Source organism: Cyprinus carpio, chromosome A14 (assembly GCF_018340385.1).
Source record: "Cyprinus carpio isolate SPL01 chromosome A14, ASM1834038v1, whole genome shotgun sequence".
Classification (NCBI taxonomy): domain Eukaryota; kingdom Metazoa; phylum Chordata; class Actinopteri; order Cypriniformes; family Cyprinidae; genus Cyprinus; species Cyprinus carpio.
The window spans coordinates 7,528,381-7,554,882 of NC_056585.1; the positions used below are offsets into that span (position 1 = coordinate 7,528,381).

Here is a 26,502-nt window from a genome sequence, read left to right on the forward strand (position 1 = left end):
CCATCTTTCATTCCGCAGACACCCCGTGAATGCTTTGGCGAGAGAGTTGATATCCTTGACATCTGCTCCCTCACCCTGGGAGTCTGGCCACTGTCCTGTCCTGAGTCCTGCAGCAGAGCGAAGAGCTCTGCTATTCTTAGCCTCGAACGCAGACGTACAAACAAATACACATGTGTCAGATGTTAACAGTACACCAGCACTGCATCTGACAGCACACCACCAGCACATGTCCCCAACTGCTTCAACAGATGAGCAATTGCAGAAATTAAAGGTTACGCAGGTAGGTTGGATTGGCAATATCACAGCCTGCCCATCTGCAAGGTGTGAGTCCTGGATAATCGAACTGCCTTGGTTTCTATTCATCGCTTGGGCTCCAGAAAGTTATCTTAGGGGAAATGAGAAAACTTAAGTAGTGGGTAAATTTCCTTAGTGTGCAGTGGGCCAACAAAGAAAACCCTCGCTGCGGATCAATTGTGCAGTCAGGTAAGAAAGTGCCCAAAGGAGGGTGAATCAGGAAGTCTCCAAGAAAAACAAACCTAGTACGAGCACAAAGGAGAAAAACTACTTTTTTAGACTCAGCGCCACACTAGCCCGGCTATATCTCTCAAACATTTACAAGGCATTCATAATCATTGAACAGTATGCATATGCTAGCCCTCTTGGGTATTTCTGAGTCTCTAGCTGTGTACGCTGCAGAGGGGTGGTAATAGTCATATTGAGCAGTCATTAAGGTGGGAGTAAGGCCAAAACAGTTCTCGCTGCTGGGATGTGTGGTACATTGCGCTACCTACGCACTGCTGAGCCCAGGCTTCTTTGTTGTTGATAAAGAAGAAGTAGGAGTGTGAGTGTAGTTGAAGAATTAGATTCCGTTTGCATGTTTTTATCAGTGATCTAAGCTGTAGAGAGCACAGGATGTGTTGAAAGGTTCGAGTGCTGACATGGAGATGTTAAAATGTGAGTCCTGGATCTCAGCACCTTCAGATAGACATCTAGACACAAATGTGGGTGTAGATTATAGCTATGAACGTTTCAGCTGTGTGGATGAAATTATGTTGCATTCCTCGGCCCATGGCCATCTGTGCCCATGTTTGTGCAATGATTAGTTTAAATCATATTCTGCGTTCTGTGTTGCTTTGGCAGCCGTGATTATCTGAGATCAATGCAAACAAACTCTTGAGAAAATATTTAGACCTAAATGGGTTTTGCTGGTCATTTAAGTATTTTAATTAAAAGTTCACACCATCTTCAAATAATAACAGAAGGCTTCTCACCTTTTTTAAATGTGACTTTATAATAAGGTTGACAATCAGTTATATTATATTGAATTAATGTTAACTAAAATTTAATTTAAAATTAATTTATCAAACTATTCATAGATGCATATATCTGTATTAGCTAGAAAAAGCCCCTTAATGAAAATAATTCAAAGACATTATTGTGGCAGATATGTAAATCATTAAAAATGTAAAAATGTGTCCTTGGAATTCTGTATATTGTTTTTATTTCCACACAATTTATACATGTAATGAATGGCCACTGTTCACTGAAGTTGAATGAGAATCCATGTGAAGTTTTAATGAAGTGCAAAAGTGAGCAGAAACACAATGAACAAGACTTGGCTTGGCAAAAACATGAACACAACTCACCGACAGCGGGTTAGACAAACAAAGCTATAGAATGGACAATGAAACATGAGGGCTATATATGTGACCCTGGACCACAAAACCAGTCCTAAGTCGCTGGGGTATATTTTTAGCAATAGCCAAAAAATCGTTGTATGGGTCAAAATTATCTATTTTTCTTTGTTGCCAAAAATCATTAGGATATTAAGTAAAGATCATGTTCCATGAAGATATTTTCCTACCGTAAATGTATTAAAACCTAATGTTTGATTAGTAATATGCATTGCTAAGAACTTCATTTGGATAAATTTAAAGGTGATTTTCTCAGTATTTAGATTTCTTTGCGTAAATGTATTTAGGCCTAATTTTTGTTTTATCCTAACAAACCATACATCAGTGGAAAGCTTATCTCAATTTTAAAAAAATGTACCCTTATGACTGTTTTTGTGGCCCAAGGTCACGCAAACAAATAGGATCAAGCAAAAACTCATTAAAAGTTATTTCACCATGAATTGTTAACCATGAATATAACAGAGCAAAAATAAATCTGATTGGTGGACAGACATTTGCTCATTTGCTCAAATCCCTCACTCATTCCTGCATGGTGTGCTATACATACTGTACAGTAGCTAGTTTGCTCAATCACTCATTAATTCCTTATAGTGAATACTGCATAGTGTGCTATATTTGGAATAATGAGTGATTTCACTGACACTGAAGAGAATAAAAACTAATGCTGTTTGATTTGGTTGTGAAAAGTCACCTCAGTTGGTCATTGATACACAGCAGCCACGTGTGTTTATTGTTCGTTTCATGGTTGTGAAAGATTCAGTCCTCATTGGGGTTAGCAAGGGGTAGCTTTTAGTCATGCCTAATCAAAAGTAAATCAGGGTATCTTGTTCTTGCTAATCAAAACAGCCTTTCCAGTTATTCTTTTGTAGCAGTGGTAACAGTCACCCTGCTACACCCTGTCTGCAGTAGCCTGCTTTGCTTTCAGACAGAAAGTGATGGTTTAATTGGTAGATGTTAACATTAAATACTGATTGAATGAAGTAACTTGTACACACAGTGGTTGGAGAACAAGATCCCCTGGTTAAAAAGAAAAAGAAAAAAACTAAAACCAGCCTAAGCTTTTTTAGACAGGCTTAGGGCACATTCTAGCTGGTCAGACTGGGAGACCAGTTAGGGGAGAGTGGGTAAGATGAGCCATTTTTTACTTATGTGATTCTCAAGATAAGGGAAAATAATGCAGAAGTACAATGAAAGTATCTAAAGTAATATCAGGATGTTTCCTATCATTTAAAATTTTCAGAATGTATCTATGTATAAAGGGTTCTAAAAGTATGGCTTCTTATAAATAAGTTTTCCCATGGCTTACTTTGCCCCAGGTTAGGGGTAAGTTGACCCGAAACAGTGGGTAAGATGCACCATCTGGGTCTAAAAATGACCATCTAATTTAATCTGATTCAAACCCAATGTGAATTTTTATTTTCTTAAAGCTAACTTAAACAATATAAAACCAACCAAATGAGGTTTAAATCTTTAATTCATTTCTTAATAAGTTGAACACCAAAGTTGTAACCTTCCCAAAAAAAGACTAAACAGAGTTTAAGTAAAATTAAATAAAACTGAATTAGATTAATTCAGAGAAGAATTTGGAGCACTTGTACACTGTCCCTATCAAATAAACTACAAATAGTATGTACATATTTGATTAACCAAACCGTAATATCACATAATATCACATTAGAGTTTTTTTATTCACTTTATTTTCACAAGCAACTGTTACGTTTTCAATGGTCTTAGTACAATACACACAATCACAAAGTATCATTTTACTACACAAAATAAGTGTTTCATCTATATAAATGTTTCATTCACAGTAACAGACTTTCATAAAGCTCTTACTATCAAACTTTCTTATGCATGTCTTCTCATTCAGTTTAACACATTTGTCTATTATTTAATCTAACTTATCTTAATGGTTAATCAGTGAATCATTTGTTGCATCTATAGATAATATTAGACTGTTGACCTAATTAATGCAGCCTAACAATCCTTTAACGGATTTGGATATTAGAAATGTGATAGTATTATGTGTATGCCAGGTTAAAGAGATGGTTAAAGAAATCTTTAATCTAGATTTAAATTGACAGGATGTGTCTGCCTCCCGAACAATGTTAGGTAGGTTATTCCAGAGTTTAGGCGCTAAATAGGAAAAAGATCTGCCACCCGCAGTTGATTTTGATATTCTAGGTATTATCAAATTGCCAGAGTTTTGAGATCGTAGCAGATGAGAAGGACTATAATACGATATGAGCTCACTCAAGTACTGAGGTGCTAAACCATTCAGGGCTTTATAAGTGATTAGCAAGATTTCAAAATCTATATGATGTTTGATAGGTAGCCAGTGCAGTGTTGACAGAACCGGGCTAATATGGTCATACTTCCTGGTTCTAGTAAGAACTCTAGCTGCTGCATTTTGAACTAACTGGAGTTTGTTTATTAAGCGCGCAGAGCAACCACCCAATGAAGCATTACAATAATCTAACCTTGAGGTCATGAATGCATGAATTAACGTTTCTGCATTGGTCATTGATAAGGTCATAATTTAGATATATTTTTAAGATAGAAAAATTAGGTTTTACAAATGCTAGAAACATGACTTTCAAAGGAAAGATTGCTATCGAATAGCACACCTATGTTCCTAACTGATGACGAGGAATTAACAGAGCAGCCATCAAGTGTTGACTATAACTCAGCTTTCATCTGAAAAGTTCAGCTAGAGTATACAGTAGATTCAGTCATATGGCACAGTGAGGACATTTACTGCACTGACAGGTAACTCTGTTCTAGCACAAAACCTTATGGCCATGTCATATCTTCATCACACCTTTTAAATGGATAAATATTTTGACAAACATTATGGATTTTGTGTGAGTTATGCAAGTTAGGTAATGTAAGTGTATTTGCTCTTGAATTAAATGATTGTTAAAAGTACTAAATTGAAAGAAGATTATACTGTTGTGTTTTGGTGATTAAATCAAATGTTCTTGATATACTATATATTACAATAATCTTATGTTTTGAAACAACGATTATGTTGATTGAAAACATTATAATTGTAATAAAAGCATGAGATTAGTTTTTAAGAGAATGACTAGAGATGTTACAAGTGTGATCAATTTGCAAAAAAAAAAAAAAAACTGTAATATATATACTTGAGAGATTTAACTTGGCTTCAGTGCCTTATGGTGGGGTATGTAAAAATTATGGCTCAATTTACCCCACAGCCTTTGGCTCACTTTGCCCCATAGCTGACCAAACAGAATAATATTAAGCTAAATGATTTGAATGTTTTTATATGTTGCGAAATCACCTGTATACTTAATAAATATTTTAGACCTGGATACATTTATTTTGATGTAACACCCATTACATCTATTATGCTAAAATTGTACTTTGACAAGCCTTAACAGTTTTTAAAGTAAATTGGTACCTTCTACTCCTCCCATGTGTTTCTCCTTTTCACAGTATGGCAGAAATGATGGGTGGTTCCAAAATACATGGTCACATGACAGTAAAAGTGTACAGTTGCCAAGATACAGGAGGTGGGTCACCTTACCCCCTGGCTCAACTTACCCCACTCCTCCCTACTGTAAGACCAGCCAGCCAGCTTAGGCCGGTTTTAGCTGTTTCAGCAAAGTAATCAGTTAGTACTAAGCTATCAAGCAAAGCTGTTAGCAGTAAGCTTGTAGACTAATGGTGCACGTGTATAATCACATACTGAGTAGCTACTATATTTGCTTGGAATCTTAATGTTTGACCCTTCAAAAAAAATTTTAAAAAAATTTCTATAGTGTGAATATGGGTAGTATGAATGTGGGTTGTGTGAATTAAATTCTGATATATTGTATCTTTTGTGTTGTCACTTTCGTGTGACCTACCAGCATCAGTTTTGTTGCTTCATTGCCATTCACGGCTTCTCTTACACAGCCTCATGGAATAGTAAAGTATCCACTGAATGTTCACTTCAGAATCTCACCACAGGTAGTACTCTAGATCAGTGGTTCTCAACTCCAGTGGTATGGTAAAGTATCCACGCACATTTTGTTTGTGTCCCTTATTTATCGCACCTTATTCAGATCATCAGCTCATTAGGAGAGAGATCCATGAACTGAACTGAGTGTGTCAGATTCAGAAACATTCAAGATGTGCAGAGCAGCGGGTCCCGAGGCCTGGAGTTGAGAACCACTGCTCTAGATCATCTGGGTACTTTTCACCTACTGTTTTTCAAAGACTGTGAATTCGGACATACTTGTACTGTTTTCTCACACTACATGATATGGAAGTTGTCATATTCGGAAACACTCTAAGCGATTAGCTTCCTTAGTGAAAGCTTACTTAAAAATGCAAAGAAAGGGAAGTGGTTATTTTGGCCATCTACAGCTTTTTTCATATTGTGTGGTACATTAAGACATTAATGTTCATATTTTCATGATAATACTACATCACACTAAATCAGGCACAGAATAGAACTGTTCCTTTAATTAAACTGTGCTGAACACATTAAACTCCCAGTCCTGCTTCATATTCATTCATTCCTGATGTGAAGCATTGTTTAGAATTGTTTTGTTTTTCTCCTCTTGCTGCAGGATTGTTTCATCGTGCCATAATCCAGAGTGGCTCTGCATTGTCTAGCTGGGCCGTCAACTACCAGCCGGTTAAGTACACAAGGCTGCTGGCAGAGAAAGTGGGCTGTAATGTGCTGGACACACTAGACATGGTAGACTGCCTGAGAAAGAAGAGCGCTCGTGAGCTGGTGGAACAAGACATCCAGCCAGCGAGATACCACGTAGCCTTTGGCCCAGTCATTGATGGCGATGTCATTCCCGATGACCCTGAGATCCTGATGGAGCAGGGCGAGTTTCTCAACTATGACATCATGCTGGGTGTCAACCAGGGCGAGGGGCTGCGCTTTGTGGAGAACGTTGTGGACTCTGAAGATGGCGTCTCGGGTAATGATTTCGACTTCTCGGTCTCTGACTTTGTGGACAGTCTTTATGGTTACCCAGAGGGAAAGGATACCCTACGAGAAACCATTAAGTTCATGTACACAGACTGGGCAGATAGAGACAACCCTGAGACACGCCGTAAGACTCTGGTGGCACTTTTTACTGATCATCAGTGGGTGGAGCCCTCGGTGGTGACAGCAGATCTTCACGCCCGGTATGGGTCACCCACTTACTTTTACGCCTTCTACCACCACTGCCAGAGTCTGATGAAGCCCGCTTGGTCAGATGCGGCCCACGGAGATGAGGTGCCCTATGTCTTTGGCATTCCCATGATTGGCCCGACCGACCTGTTCCCCTGCAACTTCTCCAAAAATGATGTCATGCTCAGTGCTGTTGTCATGACCTACTGGACAAACTTTGCCAAAACTGGGTAAGTGCCTACCTTACAACATGCAAAGTCTAGGGCATGTGCCATTATGTGATTGCGTGATGCACGGAGGCAACTGATTTTTAATTGACCAATCCAGGCTTTTTTCTCTTTACACAGTGGCTAATATATTAAAGTGTCCATACCTGTATTATGCTCAATTACATGTTCATCATTTAATCTTTTGACATCTGCTAGAATACATTTACATGATTTGGTTGCAGCTTCCGAGGCTTCATGGGCAGATGTAAACAGTATTATATCTATGCTATTGCACTATTGAGACTAGTTCGATATTGTGCTATTGGAAGTCCATACTATGCAGGAAATAATGAAAGACAAATAAGTATCTCTACATTAACACTACTATTATTAACTTATATGGAAACAGGATTGACTAAACAGTAAAAATTAGCGTATTTAGGACTGAGGTTCCTTATTAGGTAATCAATAATTACTGAACACGATTAACCTCATTAATCAGAAATCAGAATCAGAAAGAGCTTTATTGCCAAGTATGTTTGCACATACAAGAAAATTATTCTGGTGACAGAAGCTTCCTGTACACAGAGACAACAACGCACAGAAAATCAAAAATAAAGATATGTGAATAAGTATAAATATGTAAATAAACAGAAATAGACAACATTTGTATGTACAGTTATGGTGTATATATGGAATTAAGAATTTTTAAATAACTATGATAAATTATATTTTTAAAAATGTTTAAAAATGACTAATTAACTATTTAAAAATACTTAAAATGAGTAAACTGTGAATAGTCTGTTTCACTGTGAACATGGTCATAAAATGCACCACTAATTACTCAAGTGTTACCTAGTTACTCTACAGGAACTATAGTGAAATGGACTAAAAAGCAATGCAATGCAATGAAATAAAAGCCCCTTTAATTATTTTGTGTGTTTTATATTTATAACATTTGGTATAGGAATTATCAGATGCTGTTTTTCTAGAAAGCAACATGATCACAAATGTGATATTGATTTCAAATAATCATTAGCCTATTGGCAACACTTTATTTTAAGGGACAATTCTCAATATTAGCTTGTTGCTTATTAGCATGCATATTACTAGCATATCGGCTGTTTATTAGCACTTATAAAGCACATATTAATTTCTTTTTCTGAATGACAATATTCTACCTCATACCTAAACTTAACAGCTACTTTATTATTAATAAGCAGGAAAATAGTAGTTTATTTAGGCAAAACTGCCTCAATAATATGTCTTACGCAATTATTGAACAGTCTACTGTAAGGGACACTAGGAGCAGCCTGTGGAGGATTTTGCCTATTTATGATATTAATTTAAACAATGATGTTCTCTTGTCAACAAAAATATTTGTCAAACCCGATGCATCCAGATTACTGGAAGCTCCTGCAGAGAAACCAGGTAACATGAGTAATTAGTGGTACATTTTATGGCCGCGTTCACGGTAAAACAGACAACTTCTGACATCCCAGACACATTTATATTGTGGTTAGTGATTAACTGATAATCCTTTATAATTTGTTATAGTTATTTAAAGGTGCACTATGCAGGATTTCTTAAAAAATATATAAATCCCCAGAAAAAGTATAGACTCACACAAAACTAATTCCTCTCAATCATTACTTGTAATCGACAAGAATTATGTGGAGGTTATGTCAACAGAGACATTGTCCTCTGCCTGTGTTTTCTTTTCTTCTTCTATCTTTCTTTCTTTTATTTATTTATTTATTTATCTATTTTTTAATTCTTCTATTGCGGTGTTTGGGACATATCTGCGCTGCAACCATTGGTCAGTAGGTGGGCCATCTGTGTCTTGTATCAACGCAAACACAATTCGCTAATGTTGCTATTGTCTTATTGACTGATAACTTGACAAATTACTAGGCATCAGGATTACATTTTTATGATGACACATAATTATTGTTTATAAGTGAGCTAGACTGAAGATGGCTAAACTCACTCACAAATTACAGCCAGTCATCTAAATATTAGCATATCTCTTCATTCACACACACACACACACACACACACAAAATGTCATTTATGCATGATAAACATATGTATATATGTATATATTCGCAATGCACATCTTCATTCAACTTCTTTGTCTCGTGATGCTGCTGCTGGTTGGACTGTGTCTGTTCTGGTAACTGATGTGATGTCAGGGGCAGGGGGTGTGGCTTCTGGCAGTGTTGAGCCCGCCCATCAAGATTGCTTGCCAAGTTTGAATGTTTACAAACAGTTAATGAAAATCCTGCATAGTGCACCTTAATGAGTTTAATTTCATTAGTAATTACCTAATATGGAACTATCTCAGTCCTAAATTCACTATTACATACTGATTAGTTAATCCTCTTTTTTAGATTAGTTAGTAGCTTAAGATGAAGTAGCTTAAAGTTGTATTACTAATTTGTCCCGCATTACTTCATGCATAGTTACCTATATACTGATGGACAATTATTCTAAAGTCTTATTATTTTCTGCTTGAGAGATGAACTCCCTTTGGTGTGGAGTTTGTGTTTTGTAACTTTACAGATCATTTACATGCACAACCAGCTATTTTATGCACATGAGGAAAGGTCAACCCAAAAAAAAAGCATAATAGGGGCCTTTTAATAGACAAAAGTGTCATGGCCATTTAAATGAAACAAACAAAAAAAAATCACAGGAATTTAATTTCTAAATTTGGTGAGTTAAATAAATGTGCACCTCCTGCAGATCATTTGCATTAAATACAAAATTTTGTGACCATCTACCCACACTCATGTTGCTCAAACTCATTCGATTTTTCCTTTACTATAGAACCAAATGTTGAAGATGCTCTTTTCCATACAGTGAGAAAACATATCTGTCAATAGGTTTATTTGTACTTAAAATTCACAGAAATCTGATTATTCGCTGACAGGATTGTTGGTAAAGACCTGGTACTATGAGAAGGTAACAAGTGGGTACGATTCTCAGACATTTCTGATAATACCAAAATATGACAGTATATTTATGTACCTCTAGTGTACAACTAGTACATTTACGGTAAGTACCACTTTTTTGTCATCTGTGAGTAAAATATGTTGCAGGGTACTGATGTTTACAGTATACTGTACGAATGGTGCTTGATACCACGTGCAGAGAGAATTATCAGTGGAACTTATCGCATTTCTGCCCCTCAGTAATATCGATCAAAACCCCTCTCTTCAGTTGATCACTGCGCCCCAGGTGACCGCATACACAACAACGAATCCTCCCTCGCTCCCCCTTCTCCTTCCTGCTCAACCCTGCCCAGAGCACAGAGCATTATAGATCTGTATGAGGAGTGCTTGTAATCAGCTCTAACAACACAAATCTAATTTGACAACTGCTGTTACTGAGAAAAATTGATTGGTCATGCTGCTGCTTCTCCACTTTTACCAGTCACAATAAAAATGACACCCCTTGACATTTATAAATCATTCTTTAACTGTTAAGTGCACACTAGGTGTAGCCAAAAAACACATACACTGAGCGGAAATGCTAATGGCTGAGTACCGCAGGCTATTTTTTTACGCTGCATGTTCAAGTCAACATTCTGCAAGCATATCAGAGAACTTTTTAGAACAACATCTGTCCAGAAAATGTCAAATTAGCTCAAGGGCATGGGACATTTGTACGAGAAACACTGATTTCCCCCCACAGGGTGATCATTTTCTCAGTTAGACTGCCAGATTTTCTCAGTCACTCTTTGTTTGGTGAGTGGATTTTGATGTATTTCCTATCAAGTCTGGGTTGACGATCCTCTTTTTAACAATCTTGTTTCTTAAATATTCAGTTTTATATTGTTTTATATGAGTCTGAAAATTTCAAATTCTGTCAATTTTATTATAAAATAACTTATTAGTTATTGAATGAATGAATGATGTGCAAATTGAATGTTTAAATATAAACAATGTGTGTGTGTGTGTGTGTGTGTGTGTGTGTGTGTGTGTGTGTGTGTGTGTGTGTGTGTGTGTGTGTGTGTGTGTGTGTGTGTGTGTGTGTGTGTGTGTGTGTGTGTGTGTGTGTGCACATGTGTGTTTATTAGAAATTGCAATTGAATTTAATTAGGTAATTTTAAATATCAACTGACAGGGTTCCCTGTGTAGTTTACTATAGTTCCCTCTATTGTACCTGATATGTCCAATAAATTCGAGTCAAAATCAGAATCAGATTTAATTGTGTAATCTTTGGTAATACATAGCCTTATTTCTGATATTGTAACAGGAAGTTAGGGAGGGACACATCGAAGGGCGCATTTCTTTTTTTTAAATAGTCAATATTTTATGACATGGTCTGATCAAATCACACTTGAGTTGAATCATGGATTAAAACAGTAAATATATGTTCAAAACCATCCACTTGTTTTGCCACTTGATGCTTGGGAAAGGAAATAAAGCATGACACACCAACCACGACTTGCTACGTTCTATTGCTTGTTGAAAACAAATTATATATTAAATTTAGAGGACATTCACATTACAAAGAACATTTTATTGGATAAAAAATACAAACCTGCAAGATGAGTCATCAATATGTGTGTTTTGTCTTTCATTCAATTTATTTATTCTTTTTTTTTTTTCATTTTATTCATCTGTTTATTCAAGTTTGTCCATTTTAATCCACTATTAAATCGATGGCCTCAAAGCTTATTTCTGATTTCTAAAATGTCATGTCTTGAACATATATTTTGACGTGAAGACACAAAACCATCTCCTATCTAGCTTTACAAACACACTATCCATAAAATAATCACTCACAGTAGCCTCAAGCCCTGCTGTATCCTGTCTGCCATTTTAAAAGCATCCTTTCAGATATACTATTATGTAAAGATTATTTATTACATGACAAACACTGTATCCTCTTGCAGTCATTCATCTAATGGCTTCCAACTGAACTGGCATTATAGAATCCATTTTAAGCACTACTGATGTGCTGAGTTTCTGATATTACTGCCCATAGAATTGCTCCATTTATGTGGCTCTTTTGTGAGGAGCGGATTATATAGGATACTGTTTAGCAGTCGGCTTGTACAGAGCAAAGGATTAGATGCCAGGATAATGAAGCTCTCAATCACATAAAGTACACAAATCATCACTTCCATCTTAACCAGCAAACTCTCTGGTTTAGTTCTGATGCATGCTGGGATACAGCCACAAATGTGCACTATAGCATGTGAAGTGTGCTTACAGCTTCTCCATGTGATGACCTAGATAGCACTCCCTGGCATCTTTCTAAATTGGACACTTGTACCTGATCCAAATACTTACACAAATATGGAACCTGGAGTCGAATAGGTGCACGTTATATTAAGCTTGTGCCACTTAATGTCAACAACATGTATCCAAAATGCGAAATTATTCTTTCCGCTTCATGGTGCTTACAAGCAGTGTTTTTCCCCCCTACAGTTAGAATACAACATGAAAACAACCATTTCCTGTTAAATCTGGGTAGAAAGGCATGTTTGAGAAAAAAAAAGAAAAAAGTGACAAAGTAACAGTGTTTCATAATTGGATGCCAAGCTTTAGTATGAGGTTAATAGATACAGTTTATATTATATTATATTATATTATATTATATTATATTATATTATATTATATTATATTATATTATATTATATTATATTATATTATATTATATTATATTAAACAATTGTTAAAATTATTACAAATATTAAAACCCATGTATTGAAAGTTATACATTAAAATGATAAATATCTGGTGTAAAACCTGACAAATAAATATGTGGGTCATTTGCCATGGTGACCCTTAATATGGACAATATAATTATTAACAGAAATATTAGGTAATAAAAATACATTTTAAAACTAATAATAACAATAGTAACTTCTTACTAGATCCTACTTATTAACTAGATCCTGAGAAATCCTGAGAAAAACTTATTACAGCCACATTTTAAGCCACATCAACAGCATACAGTACATCCGCATCAGTAAGAAAGCATAAATGTCTTATAAACAGGTGGTGGGACTGACAGCTCTAATTATAATTTTAAAGAATTTCTTTAGGTGTTATTACATATTTCATACTCCTAACAGGTCTTTTTGAAACAATTTGTCTTTGAGACAATTATTAAAAACCATTCATCTCTGAAATGAATGAAAGAATAATGGTAAAATGCTGCCAAGTGTAGTACTGTTAAATTGACTTCAAATCTCAAAGGGTTTTTAGACAGGATTCTTTTCTCAGTTTGTTATTAACAGTAAAAGTGTAATGCATTAGCACCCTAATTAATGTATCAAGTGTTAACCAGTGTTAGCCATTAGTCCTGCAGAAAAACAAAAGCATACAAGAACCTTCTTCTCACTTGATAACGTAAGTTATAAATATAACTATGGATCTGTGAGACCGAAGGATGACTGTCACACTCTCAGAAATAAAGGTTCAAAAGCTGTCACTGGGGCTGTACCTTTTCAAAAGGTACACTTTTGTACCTATTGGGTTCTAATATGTACACTTTAAGTACTAATATTTACCTTTACGGAACCAAACTGGACCCTTAAGGTACCTCGGTGACAGCTTTTGTACCTTTATTTCTGAGAGGGTATGGTCTTAATAGAATGATAACCTTCTTTCCTCCTTCTCTCGAGACCTTATGTAAACAAAGTCATGCCCATGACCCTGGATGCGAAGCTTCCTGCACAATAAAAGCGGGATGAACTTCCGGCTTATTCTCTTACCTTGAACGACTAATGTTCTGAGCGACAAGGATTGTGATGGTCATCCTTTGGTCTTACAGATTCATTCTGTTTTATTCATAACTTATGATCTGTTTTGACCTCACTCTGACCGTCACTACGGTCTTAATAGGATGACTCATACCAAAAGGGTCGCGAGGAACAGAAGAAATTTGATTTTCATAAATCTTGCTGGGCACCAGACATCAGAACTGCAGTGCTCACAAGTGCTGCATGGGTTACATCAATTCTATTAAAATCTCAAATATTGTACATGATGTAGTAGATCAGGGGTCGGCAAGTAAATTTGGCATTGGGCCAAAGAAAATAACAAATTTGCCGCTAGATGGCAGGCCAGAACATAGTCAAGGGATAATTTAAGAAATGAATTGATGAAAAATGCAACTAGAATTGCCTGTGACAGACTGTTACAGTGTATTTTGTAACTGGTAGTAAGCTAAATCCTGTTGTAGGACAGTGAGTCATTAACAAAAAGCCACATTTGTGTGGCGGTGTCCGGCAAAGTATGTGAGTGGAATGAAGCGGCAACAATTTCCCCTCTGCACTCCGAGCTTGTAACAAATGACAAGCTAATAACATGGTTGTCAGCATTAAAAGGTATAATTGCTGCTTTTTGCAGTGCAAATTTTGTTTGTGATGAAAATAACAGTATGTTTTCGTCAGTTATTTTACCTACGGATCAATGATTTTCTTACAGATTTCAATTTCATGAATTGCACTCGTGATGGAGTGGTGGTCGACTTTTAAAAAATCCGCTCCTCGCTCCATTCAAAATCACACCACTCACATACTCTGATTGTGAGTAACTGTTGCTGTCATGACGGATCTACTTCAGAACCAGCCGCAATCAAAATATTCTGTCTGTGGGCGCCTGTTTCCGACCACTGTAGTTGACCATGAAGTTGCCACACAAATATCTCCCACAGAACAATTTTTAGTGCAGTGGGATCGTGGCTCATCGTGGGAGTGGGCTCGTATTCCTGCAGGAACCGAAAAACCCCTTTCAGCATAGGTATAAGAAATAACATTGACTGTCCAATGTGACAAAACGTTGTTTAGACAGAGGCAACCCCTTGCCTGGCCTTACTGTAGTAGACAAAAAGCTGAAGATTAGCTTTCCTCAAAGACTGAGTACAATTGCATAGTACACAATGCTCTCACTGAACACAGGTTAAGTAACTGCTCCTGTTCTGCATGTGAGGAAAGTGGTTAATATTGAACCACCTCCAGTACCTAAATTGTAAACTGGGGCTTAAATACTCTTGGCAAAAATGCAGGGTTAGGCCAAGTAACACTCCTGTGCCATCTGCCTTCCACTGCAAACAATCTCCACTAACAGAGAGAGCACAGAGCTCTCCAGAGACACAGAGAAAATCCATTTAGAGAGACATATTTCAAATCTGTTTTCGCAGTAGGCCCATTCATTCATTGGCCCTTCATGAAATGCTGAAATAGCCATGGTATAACCCTTGTTTATACTGGTTGCCTTGCCTTGATCCAGTTGAAACTGTAAAAAAAGGCAAGTGGCACAGAACTGGGTCCACTTCACACAACAGTTTGAAACTTTTTCCATCTTAGAGAGTAACTGGCCCGAATAGATGGGACTGTAGCATTGCTTAGTGTCTCATGTGTCATCTAACTGTTGAGAGACAGACTCCAATAGAGACCATACCCACAAGCGCAGAGCAGTCAGGTTTGGATACCAAATCTGTCCATTTATCTGTGACAGAAGATCCACTTGAGCTTGCAGCTGCCATGGGCAGCCCTGTATCAGTCGAATCAGGTTTGGAGCCATGGCCTTCCTGGCAAGTGTGGAGCAACCATCAGAACAGAGTAATGACCCTCTTTGATCCTCTGAATGACTTGAGCAATCAACAGAAATGGGGGGAAAGCGTACAATAAACATGTTGGCCATTCTTGAGATTTTGAGAACACCTCAGAGCAGTCCTACTGTACTATAAAGGAGTACCATTCCTGACCATGAGTTGTTTCCCTTGATGCATAAAAATCGACCTGGGCTTCCCTGTTACGGGTTCAAGTTTTACCCACTACATTTGGTATAAGTGCCACTCTCCTGGGAGAGGCCCTGTCCTGGACAGGATATCAGCTGCCACAACTGGGATGTGAATTTTTCTCAGAGATGCTAGCCGGGGCCATGCCCAAGTCAGTAGGTACTTAGTTACCCAGTGACAGCACTTTGACGAATTTGTCCCACCCTGGTGAATTATATGATACACCACAGAGTTGCTGTCTGTTCTCACTAACACATGCTTGTGATGAATGAACTGTAGCAACCCCTTAAGGGCAAGATAAACTGCCTTTAGTTTGTGCACATTTGTGTTTTTCAAAGACCAGTGGAGCTCCATGTGCCCCTCAATGACCAGCCCTCCAAGACAGCTCTCCAGCTTGTCAGTGATGCATCTGTTATGATCACTGCTCTTCTGTGAGGAAGAACTCAGAGTGGAACTCCGGGGGAGCAGAGCCTTCATGCAGAACTGTGTCGCCAACAGCTTTAGTCCTTTGTCTTTTTTGGATGGAGAAGAAATGATTTGAACCAACACTATATGCCACGTGCTCTCAACAGGCCCAGAAGGATCACCACTGATTCTGCTGCTATCAGCCAAAACAACCTCTGTAATTTGTGCGCATTCACCAGTTTTCCTGACTGGAAATGTCTTAATGCTTTTCTCAGACTGTTGGCCCTCTGAGGTCAGATGTGCATTCATTGTCACCAAATAAAAATGGATCCCGAGAAAGTTTACTTGTTGTTGAAGCTGGAGACTGTTGTTCTTCGAGTTTACAGTGGAACCAAAGGATTGAATATGAGCCAGTACTTGATTTAGAGTGGGGAAGCAGATCAACCAATCATCTAGATATGGAACAATTTTGATACCCTATAACTAGGGTTAAGGGGGGCTAAAGCCTAAGGCCAGGGAATTGTCGCAAGCCCTTTGAACAGTCTCCCTCAATGTAATGGAATGCTCAGGTCTATCCAACATTTCCTGAAAATCTGGATGAAAGACATGACCAGGCATTACTGGAAATTTAATCAGTTCGCTCCTTATGGTAAAGAAGTCTGAGCCAGCCATATCTGCCTGCGACATCACGTGTCTGTTGTGAATGTGCTACCAAAGCTGAATCAATTAACATTTTGGAATCTTGATCTTCCACACACATTGTTTTCTGTAAGGCCACCAGGAAAATAGCCAAGGCATTACCCATATGAGCCGCACATGCAGCAGCATAAACAGTGAGAAATCAGGCAGTCAGCCTTAGCACACTTCTTGCCAGGACAGAATGGATTAGCCAAGACAGGGGCTGGTCCCAAAGCTTTTCATGATGCTATTGCCTGCTCATCAGATGGCATATCCCCAAGTCCAGTGTCTACTGGTTAAGGAGCATTTTTATAAATCCAGATACATGCATGGAAAACAGTGTACGCACATTTCTATGCCCATTTTTGTGTACACAATGTTTATACATGAGGCCCCTGGTGATTCCTCATCTCTGCAGCATCTGAATGGGAGTCTCCCGATTCTGATTGATCTACTATCGAACAGTGAGTTGGGGGGGAAATATAGAGAGCATATTTTTATATGTGGTCTATGTGGTGATGTGGTGGTGGTGGAGTGATTTTTTGGTGTGGTGGGGGAAGAGATGATCAGGAAGAGGAATGATGAGCCTGGAATCTGTCCATTCTCTGAGATAAGCTCTGAAGAGTTAGTCAGAATCTTAATATGTGCATCTGTACTTTCTATTGAAGGAGCAGTGGTTGGTTTATCCACACACTTTTGACATGTTGGTTCGAAATTGTAGTCGTACTGGCGGTCACGCAAATGTTTGCGAGCGCACTTATGATCACGACCACCGTAAGAGTATTCCCTCTTTTAGCATGACAGAGTCGTTCCTCCCTAGGCAGGACGGGGCCTAGGACTGATTCACTCTGCCTTAGAAAACAGGTGATCGGCTGTGGGCTTGTTTGACTTGCATGTCTCTGGCGGGCTTGGCTGCTGCCAGGGAAACCATGCTCTCACAATATTTTCAGACCTTTTTCGAGTACATGCAGGGCCTCCCGGCCTTGGTTAAAACCACTGCTGGCAGTGGAGGGATTCGAATCCACGCCTCCAAAGAGACTGGAGCCTAAATCCAGTGCCTTAGACCACTCTCATAAGCTACACTGCAAGAATTATCTATATCCTCTGTCAGGTGAGCAATCCTAGACATGATGTCCATCACAGGGGTCAAAGTGAATAAAATTACTTTCACCTGTACACGAACGTACTTAGAATGCTTATATCAACCCCTACTGATCGTGAGCATTAGTAAGGGTTAATTAAAAGTAACTAGAAAAACTGACCTTCACTAGTAAGCGAACATACTCTGCAGATCCAAAATAAACCTCACAAACTGTGAACGGTAGTCAAAGGTAAAAAAAAAAGCCCACACAAGGAACTGGCACCAGAAGGCGAATGTACCAGACATGTCAAAACAATCCCCAACCACTGCGAACAGTGATATAGGGTATAATAGGGTTTAATATTACCAAAAACTTTGCAATAGAAGTATATTCTCTATTTCTTCATTGATAGATATCTGAAAGAAAACAGAATTCCAACAATGTGTAGCTTAGCATACTAGAAAGCTATAAAAACAATGCAATAATGCCAAATAACCACCACAATTCACAGGGACACAAGGCACCTGCACTAATTAGGTGATGAACTGAACGGTGATTAATCAGTTTTAATTCTGTTTTCCTACCTGTACCTGGTCTCTGAAGCAAGAAAGGTAAGAGAATGAGCCGGAAGTTCATCTCACTTTTATAGTGCGGAAAGCTCTGCCTCCAGGGTCATGGGCATGACTTTGTTTACATAAGTTCTCTAGAGAAGGCGGAACGAAGGTTATCATTCTATTAAGACCATAGTGATGGTCATAGTGAGGTCAAAACCGATCTTGAATTGTTGGTGCATATCGCCTTTGTTCAGGCTACAAATGGACCTCGAATGCTGCCGTCTGCATTTCTATAGAGATCCTAGTGCTAGCATTTGATGGACAGGAGCTGTTTCCTCTATATTCTTCTACTGTGTCATTCAGCCTCCAGTCAAACAGCCCATGCTGTGCTGAGCCAGAGACATTGCTGAGCAGAATATTGTTGTGCTTTACCTTTTGTCCTCCTATTTTCTCTGCATTCCCCTTCATGCTTTCTTGTAACAAGAACACAAGCCACTCTCAGAAATGCTGAGGCCTGCTGGAATAAATTCAGATAATTCTGTTTGAAAAACCCATGTTGTTTTATGATGCTGTCCCTTGTGGAGACATTGGCAAGGCCACTCAAAGAATAAAATATGATTAATCAATAATCAATAAGCCATGATTAATAAATAATAGTTGGCTCTGCATGTGCCAGCTTGACTGTAATCGCTCAATGATTTGACATGCCTTGCATTTGTGTTTTATCGATGCCTTTCTATCGACGTCCATCTTATTGAAATTCTGTTGCCTGTACTTTATCTGAATGGCAAGCAGATGCTCATTAACTCTCACTGTCTTGTCGTATCTGCCTCATGATTGTGAAAACAAAAATAATAATTTCAAAGCTGCATCTTAATGAGCGGTTTCCCTCACCGCTACACCAAGACGGAAACAGTCTCTTTAATATCAGCTGACCCTGCACCCAAGGCCAAGCCTATCACTTTCTCTGTCTTTGAGCTAAATTGCTTCCCTCATCCGCTTGTTTTGTCGTTCCTAGACTACAGCAGCGAGTGCAATCGAGAATTAAAAGGGACTGTGTTTATTTTGTTTAACAGTCTCACTGCCTTCTCAATTATGTCTAGCACTTGTTACTGTAGAAAATGTGTTGGCAATATGCAGATTTAATTTGGAGAAAGTAAGGGAGGATCCTGCATAGGATCTTGAGAGGCCCTGGACGCTCATGATGAAGAGGCTACGCGGCATGTTGAATGTAATGAGTTGAAGCATCTTCAGAGGAGAGCTGAGAGATCAGTTCCGGACAGGAGTCAGGACACATGTTGACCATCGCTCACCTTACCCATCCGATCAATAGCAGTCATAATGAAGAGGGCACAGGGGCCAGTGTCCTGCAGCTACCTGTATTACTTCAAAATCATTGCCTTCTTTTTGGCTTACTGATGGAGAATCTCCCTGACAGTGATGTAGAGATGTTCTAATACATTTCAAGATCTTTTTTGTGCATTATGGTTCAGGATTTGAGCCCAGTTTTATTAACAAATAAACATTTTTAAAAGATTTGATTGCCCATGTAAAAGTCACCATTACAATGCTGTTTCTGAATACATTTTGCAGTATTGCTATGCAGTTGCTATGGTATCCTGGATGTTTGCTAGGGCTGGTCACTGCCTTCTAATGGAACGCTTGACGGAATTAATACTTAATACGAGTACATATTATAGAAATAATATACTTTAAAAGAATATAGAGTGAAATTAATATTATGTTTTTGGAAGATTTAATTGAATGTTAATTGCAATTAAAAAAATATGTATTATAGTTTAAATTTTTTAAAAGCAGTTAATTGAACTTAAGTACATATTTATGTAATTACAAAATTGTATTATCTTTGAAATATTAAAGTCTACTGTCTGAATGAATTGGCAAGCATTTATTATGGTAAATTAAAATATGTAATTTCTATTTAAACTTGTATGTTATAGCACCGAAGGCATTTATTTTGTATATTGCATTGTCTTCTTTTTCGTTTGCTTCTTCTTCTTCTTCTTCTTCTTCTTCTTCTTCTTCTTCTTCTTCTTCTTCTTCTTCTTCTTCTTCTTCTTCTTCTTCCACTCTGGAAGTCTATGGCAGCCCATAGAACTGCTTGTTGGTAATTATAAAATTTGGCATACAGATAAAGGACAGTCTCATTATTAAACACAGCAAATTTCGAGTATCTATCTCAAACTCTTTAGCGCCACTAATAGGCCAAATTTGCACTTGTATTTCTGCAAATAACTTTGGCTCATGCCGAGTCAAATGCATATAAATTTAAATTTCTGCAGGTCATGTTTTTTGGACATTTTGAATGCCTTGAATTTTGAGAAAAATCTACTTTTTTGAACTCGCAGCCGTTAAAATTTTACTTTAAAATACTTTACAAGTGTTTACTATGTTAGTCAACATAGTAAATAAGTGTACTGATTTAAACCACAACATAATATTGTCAAAATTAATACATTAAAATGTACTTTTAATTTGTTAAACTTTTAATTGATATTTTTCAAAAATGTGTACTTTAAAACTGTATATAAGTTCACTTAAGTGGTCTTTTATTTCATTAATATTATCTGCATGTAAAATAATAATAATAATAATAAGATGGACTACACTACAAGTTCACATTCAATACAATTGAATTTAAAATTTCATTAAGTTACAAAAACCCATAACTTGTTGCATAAAGCAAGTTGATCCTGCTTTGACTATTTCCACTTGTGGAATAAAAATAGACATAATAAAAGTAATTGGAAATATTGTGTCTAAAATGTTAAAGTGTTAAAAATCAATATAAGAACTCACAATCATGCTTTTACTCTAAATATCATCTATTGACATTCTTTACCCTAAGTATGAATAATGGTAGCCTTATCAAGCAACACTTATTGTCTTTTTTCTTGTTCTGTGAGGAATTGAGAAAGTAATGTGGCCAGCCTATGACTATCTGAACTTTTAACAACCGCAGTTTAAACTTCCTCGGCTGAACAGTAAGGTTCTTTGAAAGCATCCTGTCATGCTGTTTTATGTTATATATTCTATCTGCTGACCTTGAGAACAGCAAAGAGAGATAAGAAAAACTCTAAATGTAACACTGCATCTTTCAAAAGCAAAGCCAGTAGTTTGTGGACCTTGAAATGCACCGTAAAATGAAAAACTACACAAAGCAGTGCACACTACCTCCTGTAGCCTATTTATAAATAACCCCTTGAAAGAAAACTTTAAAATTAAAAGTGCCTGCACTACCTTGAGTTAGAATCAGTGCTATTCAGTTGAAGATGGAGTTTTCATGGAAATAAGTGACCCTGACCAAAGTATGCTAAGACACTGAAGTGGAAATAGAAGCTTTTATGATGCCCCTTTGGATTTGGTGTCTCAGTGTCCACAGTCATCCAAGCGCTGCACATTTGTCTGATGAATAACCAATGCAGCCCCATCAAATTAACTTTCACCTTGTCGTATTCATAAGATTTATTCTGCTGTGCTATATGAAAAAAAAAAAATTTCATTGATTTAGCATGGGTTTTTCCAAAAGTGAAACCAATTCTTTCTTTCTTTTTCTTTCTTTCTTTCTTTCTTTCTTTCTTTCTTTCTTTCTTTCTTTCTTTCTCTTTTAGTTTCTCTATGTATGTCTGTAAAGGTAAGTTTTACAAGTGGCTTTTTGCTATGGCTTACTGGCTGAAGTCAAGGGTCCACCCCAAATTTTCTATGACATTCTAGATTCTAGATCATAGTCTATAATCATTTTTATATTTATTTTTAATTTTTTAGTTATTGTTCATCAAGTGAACATGGTAAGCATGATCACTGATCACCAGCACACCTCTCCTCAAAAAAAAGAAAAAAAAATTTAAATCAAAAAGTTCACAAAAGTTTAATACTAAGGGGTTTAGAAGTACAAGCAATTAGCCTTTGCAAGCACCACTAATTAAAAAAAAAAAACACTAATTAAATGACCATTACCAATAGAACTTTGTCCAGACTTAATTTGCTATTAGGATTCTAGAATATTGCACTGCTGAGGTCAGATTCTTTGATGAAAATATCTTCAGACAGGATGGCGTTTAGGAAGTCCAACCTTGTTTGAAAATCTCAGTGGTGGTGGAGTAGTTTCCTCTCAGGGCCTGAGATCTGAATGAGTGGCGCTGATAGAGGCTGAAGTACTGCTTCACTGGGCAAGCCCAAGTGGCCTGAACCATAGAAACATTTGAGCGGTTTAGGAGCCGATTTGAGTGGGTGACCTGACAGAACACCGACAGCTGATTCACAGCCTCCGTTTGCACATACACTTCCCAGATTGTGGGTTAGTGGAATGAATGGGGCACCAGCTCAGTCACTGGGAGGGAAAACACTTACTATACATTACTGATACTGGTATGTTACCTACTGTAATAAAGACATTGGACTTGCAATTTTATAATCCTTGAGAAATTGTTTATTAAAAATATGCAGTCCAATATATATATATATATATATATATATATATATATATATATATATATATATATATATATATATATATATATATATATATATATATATATATATATATATATATATATATATATTATTATTATTATTATTATTATTTATTTTATTATTTCAGGTAGTTCCCCAAGGCAATATTTCTCATTTTCATTTACTTTAACTGGATGTACTAAAATGTACTGATTGACTTGACTTGACTTGATGTACTAAAACTATTATTATTATTATTATTATTATTATTATTATTATTATTAATTGCATTTTTTAAATTGTTGTGATTGAGTTGATATAAAAATGAAAATGAAAACAAATTCTAAATATAAATAAACACTATATCTCACTGATAATAAAATAACATCTGTCCAAATAAATAAGGCTAACAAATCTGAAATGAAAGACAAAACATGCAAGAGATTAGTAACATAACCAAAACACTAGCTCAGTATAAACAGGCATAACTGCAGGAAAAATGAGACTTTGCAAACATTGAATGACTCAGACTGCCTTATATCAGAGCCCCTCCCCTAGAGGGAGCCTTCAAGGTTAACAAAAAGAAGCATAACACTGCAGTACCCTGGCAAGGAGACAAGAAACCTTTTTTTTAATGCATGTCAATGAAGAAGAGTCTTCAATACTCTGAATGAACTGCTTTTGTGAGGAAACAACTCACAATCGACAGCCTGTTGGCTAATCTTCAGTGTTTTCCTGATTTTTTTTTTGTGTTTGTCCCTAATGTTGAAAATCACATTTCTAAGCTATCAGACTTGTGAGTTTATGTTTTTGAAGTGTAATTCCACCTTTATTTGAGAATGCATGCATGTCCAAATCACAAATGGTGCTGTATGGGTTACTCACTAAAACAGAATACTGTTAATACAAAAACTGTTTAGAAAAATCCATAACCTAAAGTGTGAGTAGTACTGTCTGGGAGCACTAGTTATAATTATTCATCTTCATTTACATCAACACATTAATATCGAGCTAAACCCTCACGTGTGAAACACCCACATAAAGCATTTCATCACTGCAGATCTACAGCCTCTGAAGACACATCTAAAACATCACCACTGACCTTTAATCAGCAGTCAGTAGCACTGAAAACCTAGCCGCAAACACAAATACGCTGTCTCATGCAAGTCGGCCGATTGAGCATTAAGAGACCGTGTGGTGATATTGAGATTCTAGCGCTTCCTATTAAGTGAGAATGCCCCAGGTACACCGACTGCCACTCGCAAGCCACGCAGCAAGAATTCATATACGCTGCGCCGCTGCGGCTTCATTGATGTCCTGTTCTCTGGCATGTTGCACCGTGGTAGATCAATATGACCTTACCTCTGCTGCCTGCTTCTTTGAAACTTAATTACTGATATTCAGCTACAAAGTCATCATGGTCCAGCTGCCAATATTCATTGGGGATCATTACCAGTCTAATAAAACCGGTTATTTATCGGCTTCTGAGCTGACATTCAACCTATCTCCATTTGCTTCTCTGCTCTGCTCTTCACAGACAAGGCACAAAAAAAAATTTTATTTGTCTTTAAAATAGCTCTCTTATTTTTCTGTCCTTTTAGATGTACTTGATTTTCTGCATAGGTGTCAGCACCGACAAGTGGCTCTCCAACTGTTTATAATACAAATTAGATTTTTTAAAAGAAAAGTTTTTTTTATGTTATATTTTTATTTATGTTTTTTTTTTTTATATGTTTGTTGTTATGCTGTGCTTGATTTTAAGTTGGTGTGAAATGTAAATTTTTATACTGTGCGAGAGAAGCGATCAACAGAAAAAGCCAGAAATTATTCTGTTTATGCTAAGTGTGTGAGCGGCATCAAGATGCTCAATTTCATGAGGACATGCACAACATATCAAACATGATTTCAATAATATAACCACTTTGACAGAGCATTCCTAGACAGAAATGCTTTTATCAGATTTTCAAGAAGAAATAATATTAATGCGTTTGAATTGAATTTGCATAATAACACATAGAATTACAGTGTCATCCTTTCTGAATGCTGTTATTATGGTGTTATATGCATTTTCTGGTAGGACTCTTCCACAGATATGCAAAGGTGGTGCTTGGCTTAAAAAGAAATCACTTTTCTTGTCACTTTTCATCCACTGTGAACTACAGAGCGTTAATAGGGATTGTCGCTACAATTTGGAATTGAATGACTTGTTCGAAGGCACACCAGTGATATCTGTAACAGATATCCGTAATCTTTATATTAGATCGAGTCTGAAAAATTGTTCCAGTTCCATCTTGTAGTATTTAATCACAGATGAGGGGTCAAGGTTTAGCTGTTAGCTCCTGCTAGCTATGTGGCAGCAAAAAGCATATTTCTCCAACGGTTCTGTGAGTTTCTGATGAAATTATTATTATTGATTTATTTACTGCAGCCAGCAAAGTAGTATATATTTTGAAGAGATCTTAAAAGCTTAGAACAGTTACTAGTGGAGCAAAAAGACAACAAGTAGAGGGGTGATTTTTTATATGCCATATGTTCATACAGGCAATAAATCAATATTGGCCACCTTGCTTTGCCGTTTGTGAGCTTGTAATGTCATTTGGAGAAACAGTGACCCCTGGAGGCTAAAGGGTAATACAACACACACACAAGGGCCCTTTGCCAGCATCCCCCTTTAGCGTTTAGATTAATATGGTCCACTTTCTATCAGCACCCTCGCTGTTAATGCAATCTGCACTGCTTTCCCAAAGCAATTAACGGAATGGATGCACTGCTGTTGTTTTATCAAAAACAAGTTGCATCCTGAAGCACATCTCAGCTGTTGATTTATTCATTTGTGCTTCACTTTAAAAGCCTCTGGCCCATCTCTTTTTTAATACAGAATGAGCCGAGGATGCGTGAAGCCCAGCAGGCAGAGGTGCTTAGAGATATGAGCTGTAACGTAATGTCACACAGGGGAGAAATAGAAAACGATGATTTGGAAGAAGTGCCTGCCATCTTTATACAAGAAGGTAAACTAAGACGGATAGTAGTGCAGTGATGATGAGGAATGTCTGTGGACTCAAAGTGTTTTGTTGATTGGCGCAAACTCCAGGGGTTGATATGAGAAAGGGTGCTCGCTGTTTGCGTGCTGAGACTGACCAAGAATGAAGGTAGGGTTTCACTGGAAAGAAAACAAAGGCAGGGTTGAGAAGAAAGAAGCATGGAGATTTCCCTGCTGAATATCGTAAAGTGTGATAATGATAATAGTAAGTAGTCATTTAACAGAAGCCTTTATCCAGCACAAATAGAGGCAGTGTCCAATCCTGCTCCTGCAGGGCCAGTGCAATGTCCCGCTGAGTTTAGCTCCAACCTGCCCTAAAACACTTCCCTGGAAGTTTTCAGTAATCCCGAACTTGATAAGGATTGGAGCTAAACTCTGCAGGATAGTGGCCCGTCACAAACAGGATTGGACACCCCTGCCTTAGAGTATCCTGAGGTTGAGGGGTCTTGAATCGCACA

General features: G+C 37.4%; 1 protein-coding gene across 4 annotated transcripts in view; it reads left to right on the plus strand.

Moving 5' to 3' along the window:
- The window catches only part of nlgn3a (neuroligin 3a), a 185,429-nt gene that overhangs the window by 155,577 nt on the left and 3,350 nt on the right, over nucleotides 1–26,502 (plus strand). For all 4 annotated transcript variants that reach the window (XM_042769820.1, XM_042769822.1, XM_042769823.1 and 1 more), the window contains one exon: nucleotides 6,278–7,067. In XM_042769820.1, the coding sequence (XP_042625754.1) occupies nucleotides 6,278–7,067 (790 nt within the window). The remainder of the gene's footprint in view (nucleotides 1–6,277; nucleotides 7,068–26,502) is intronic.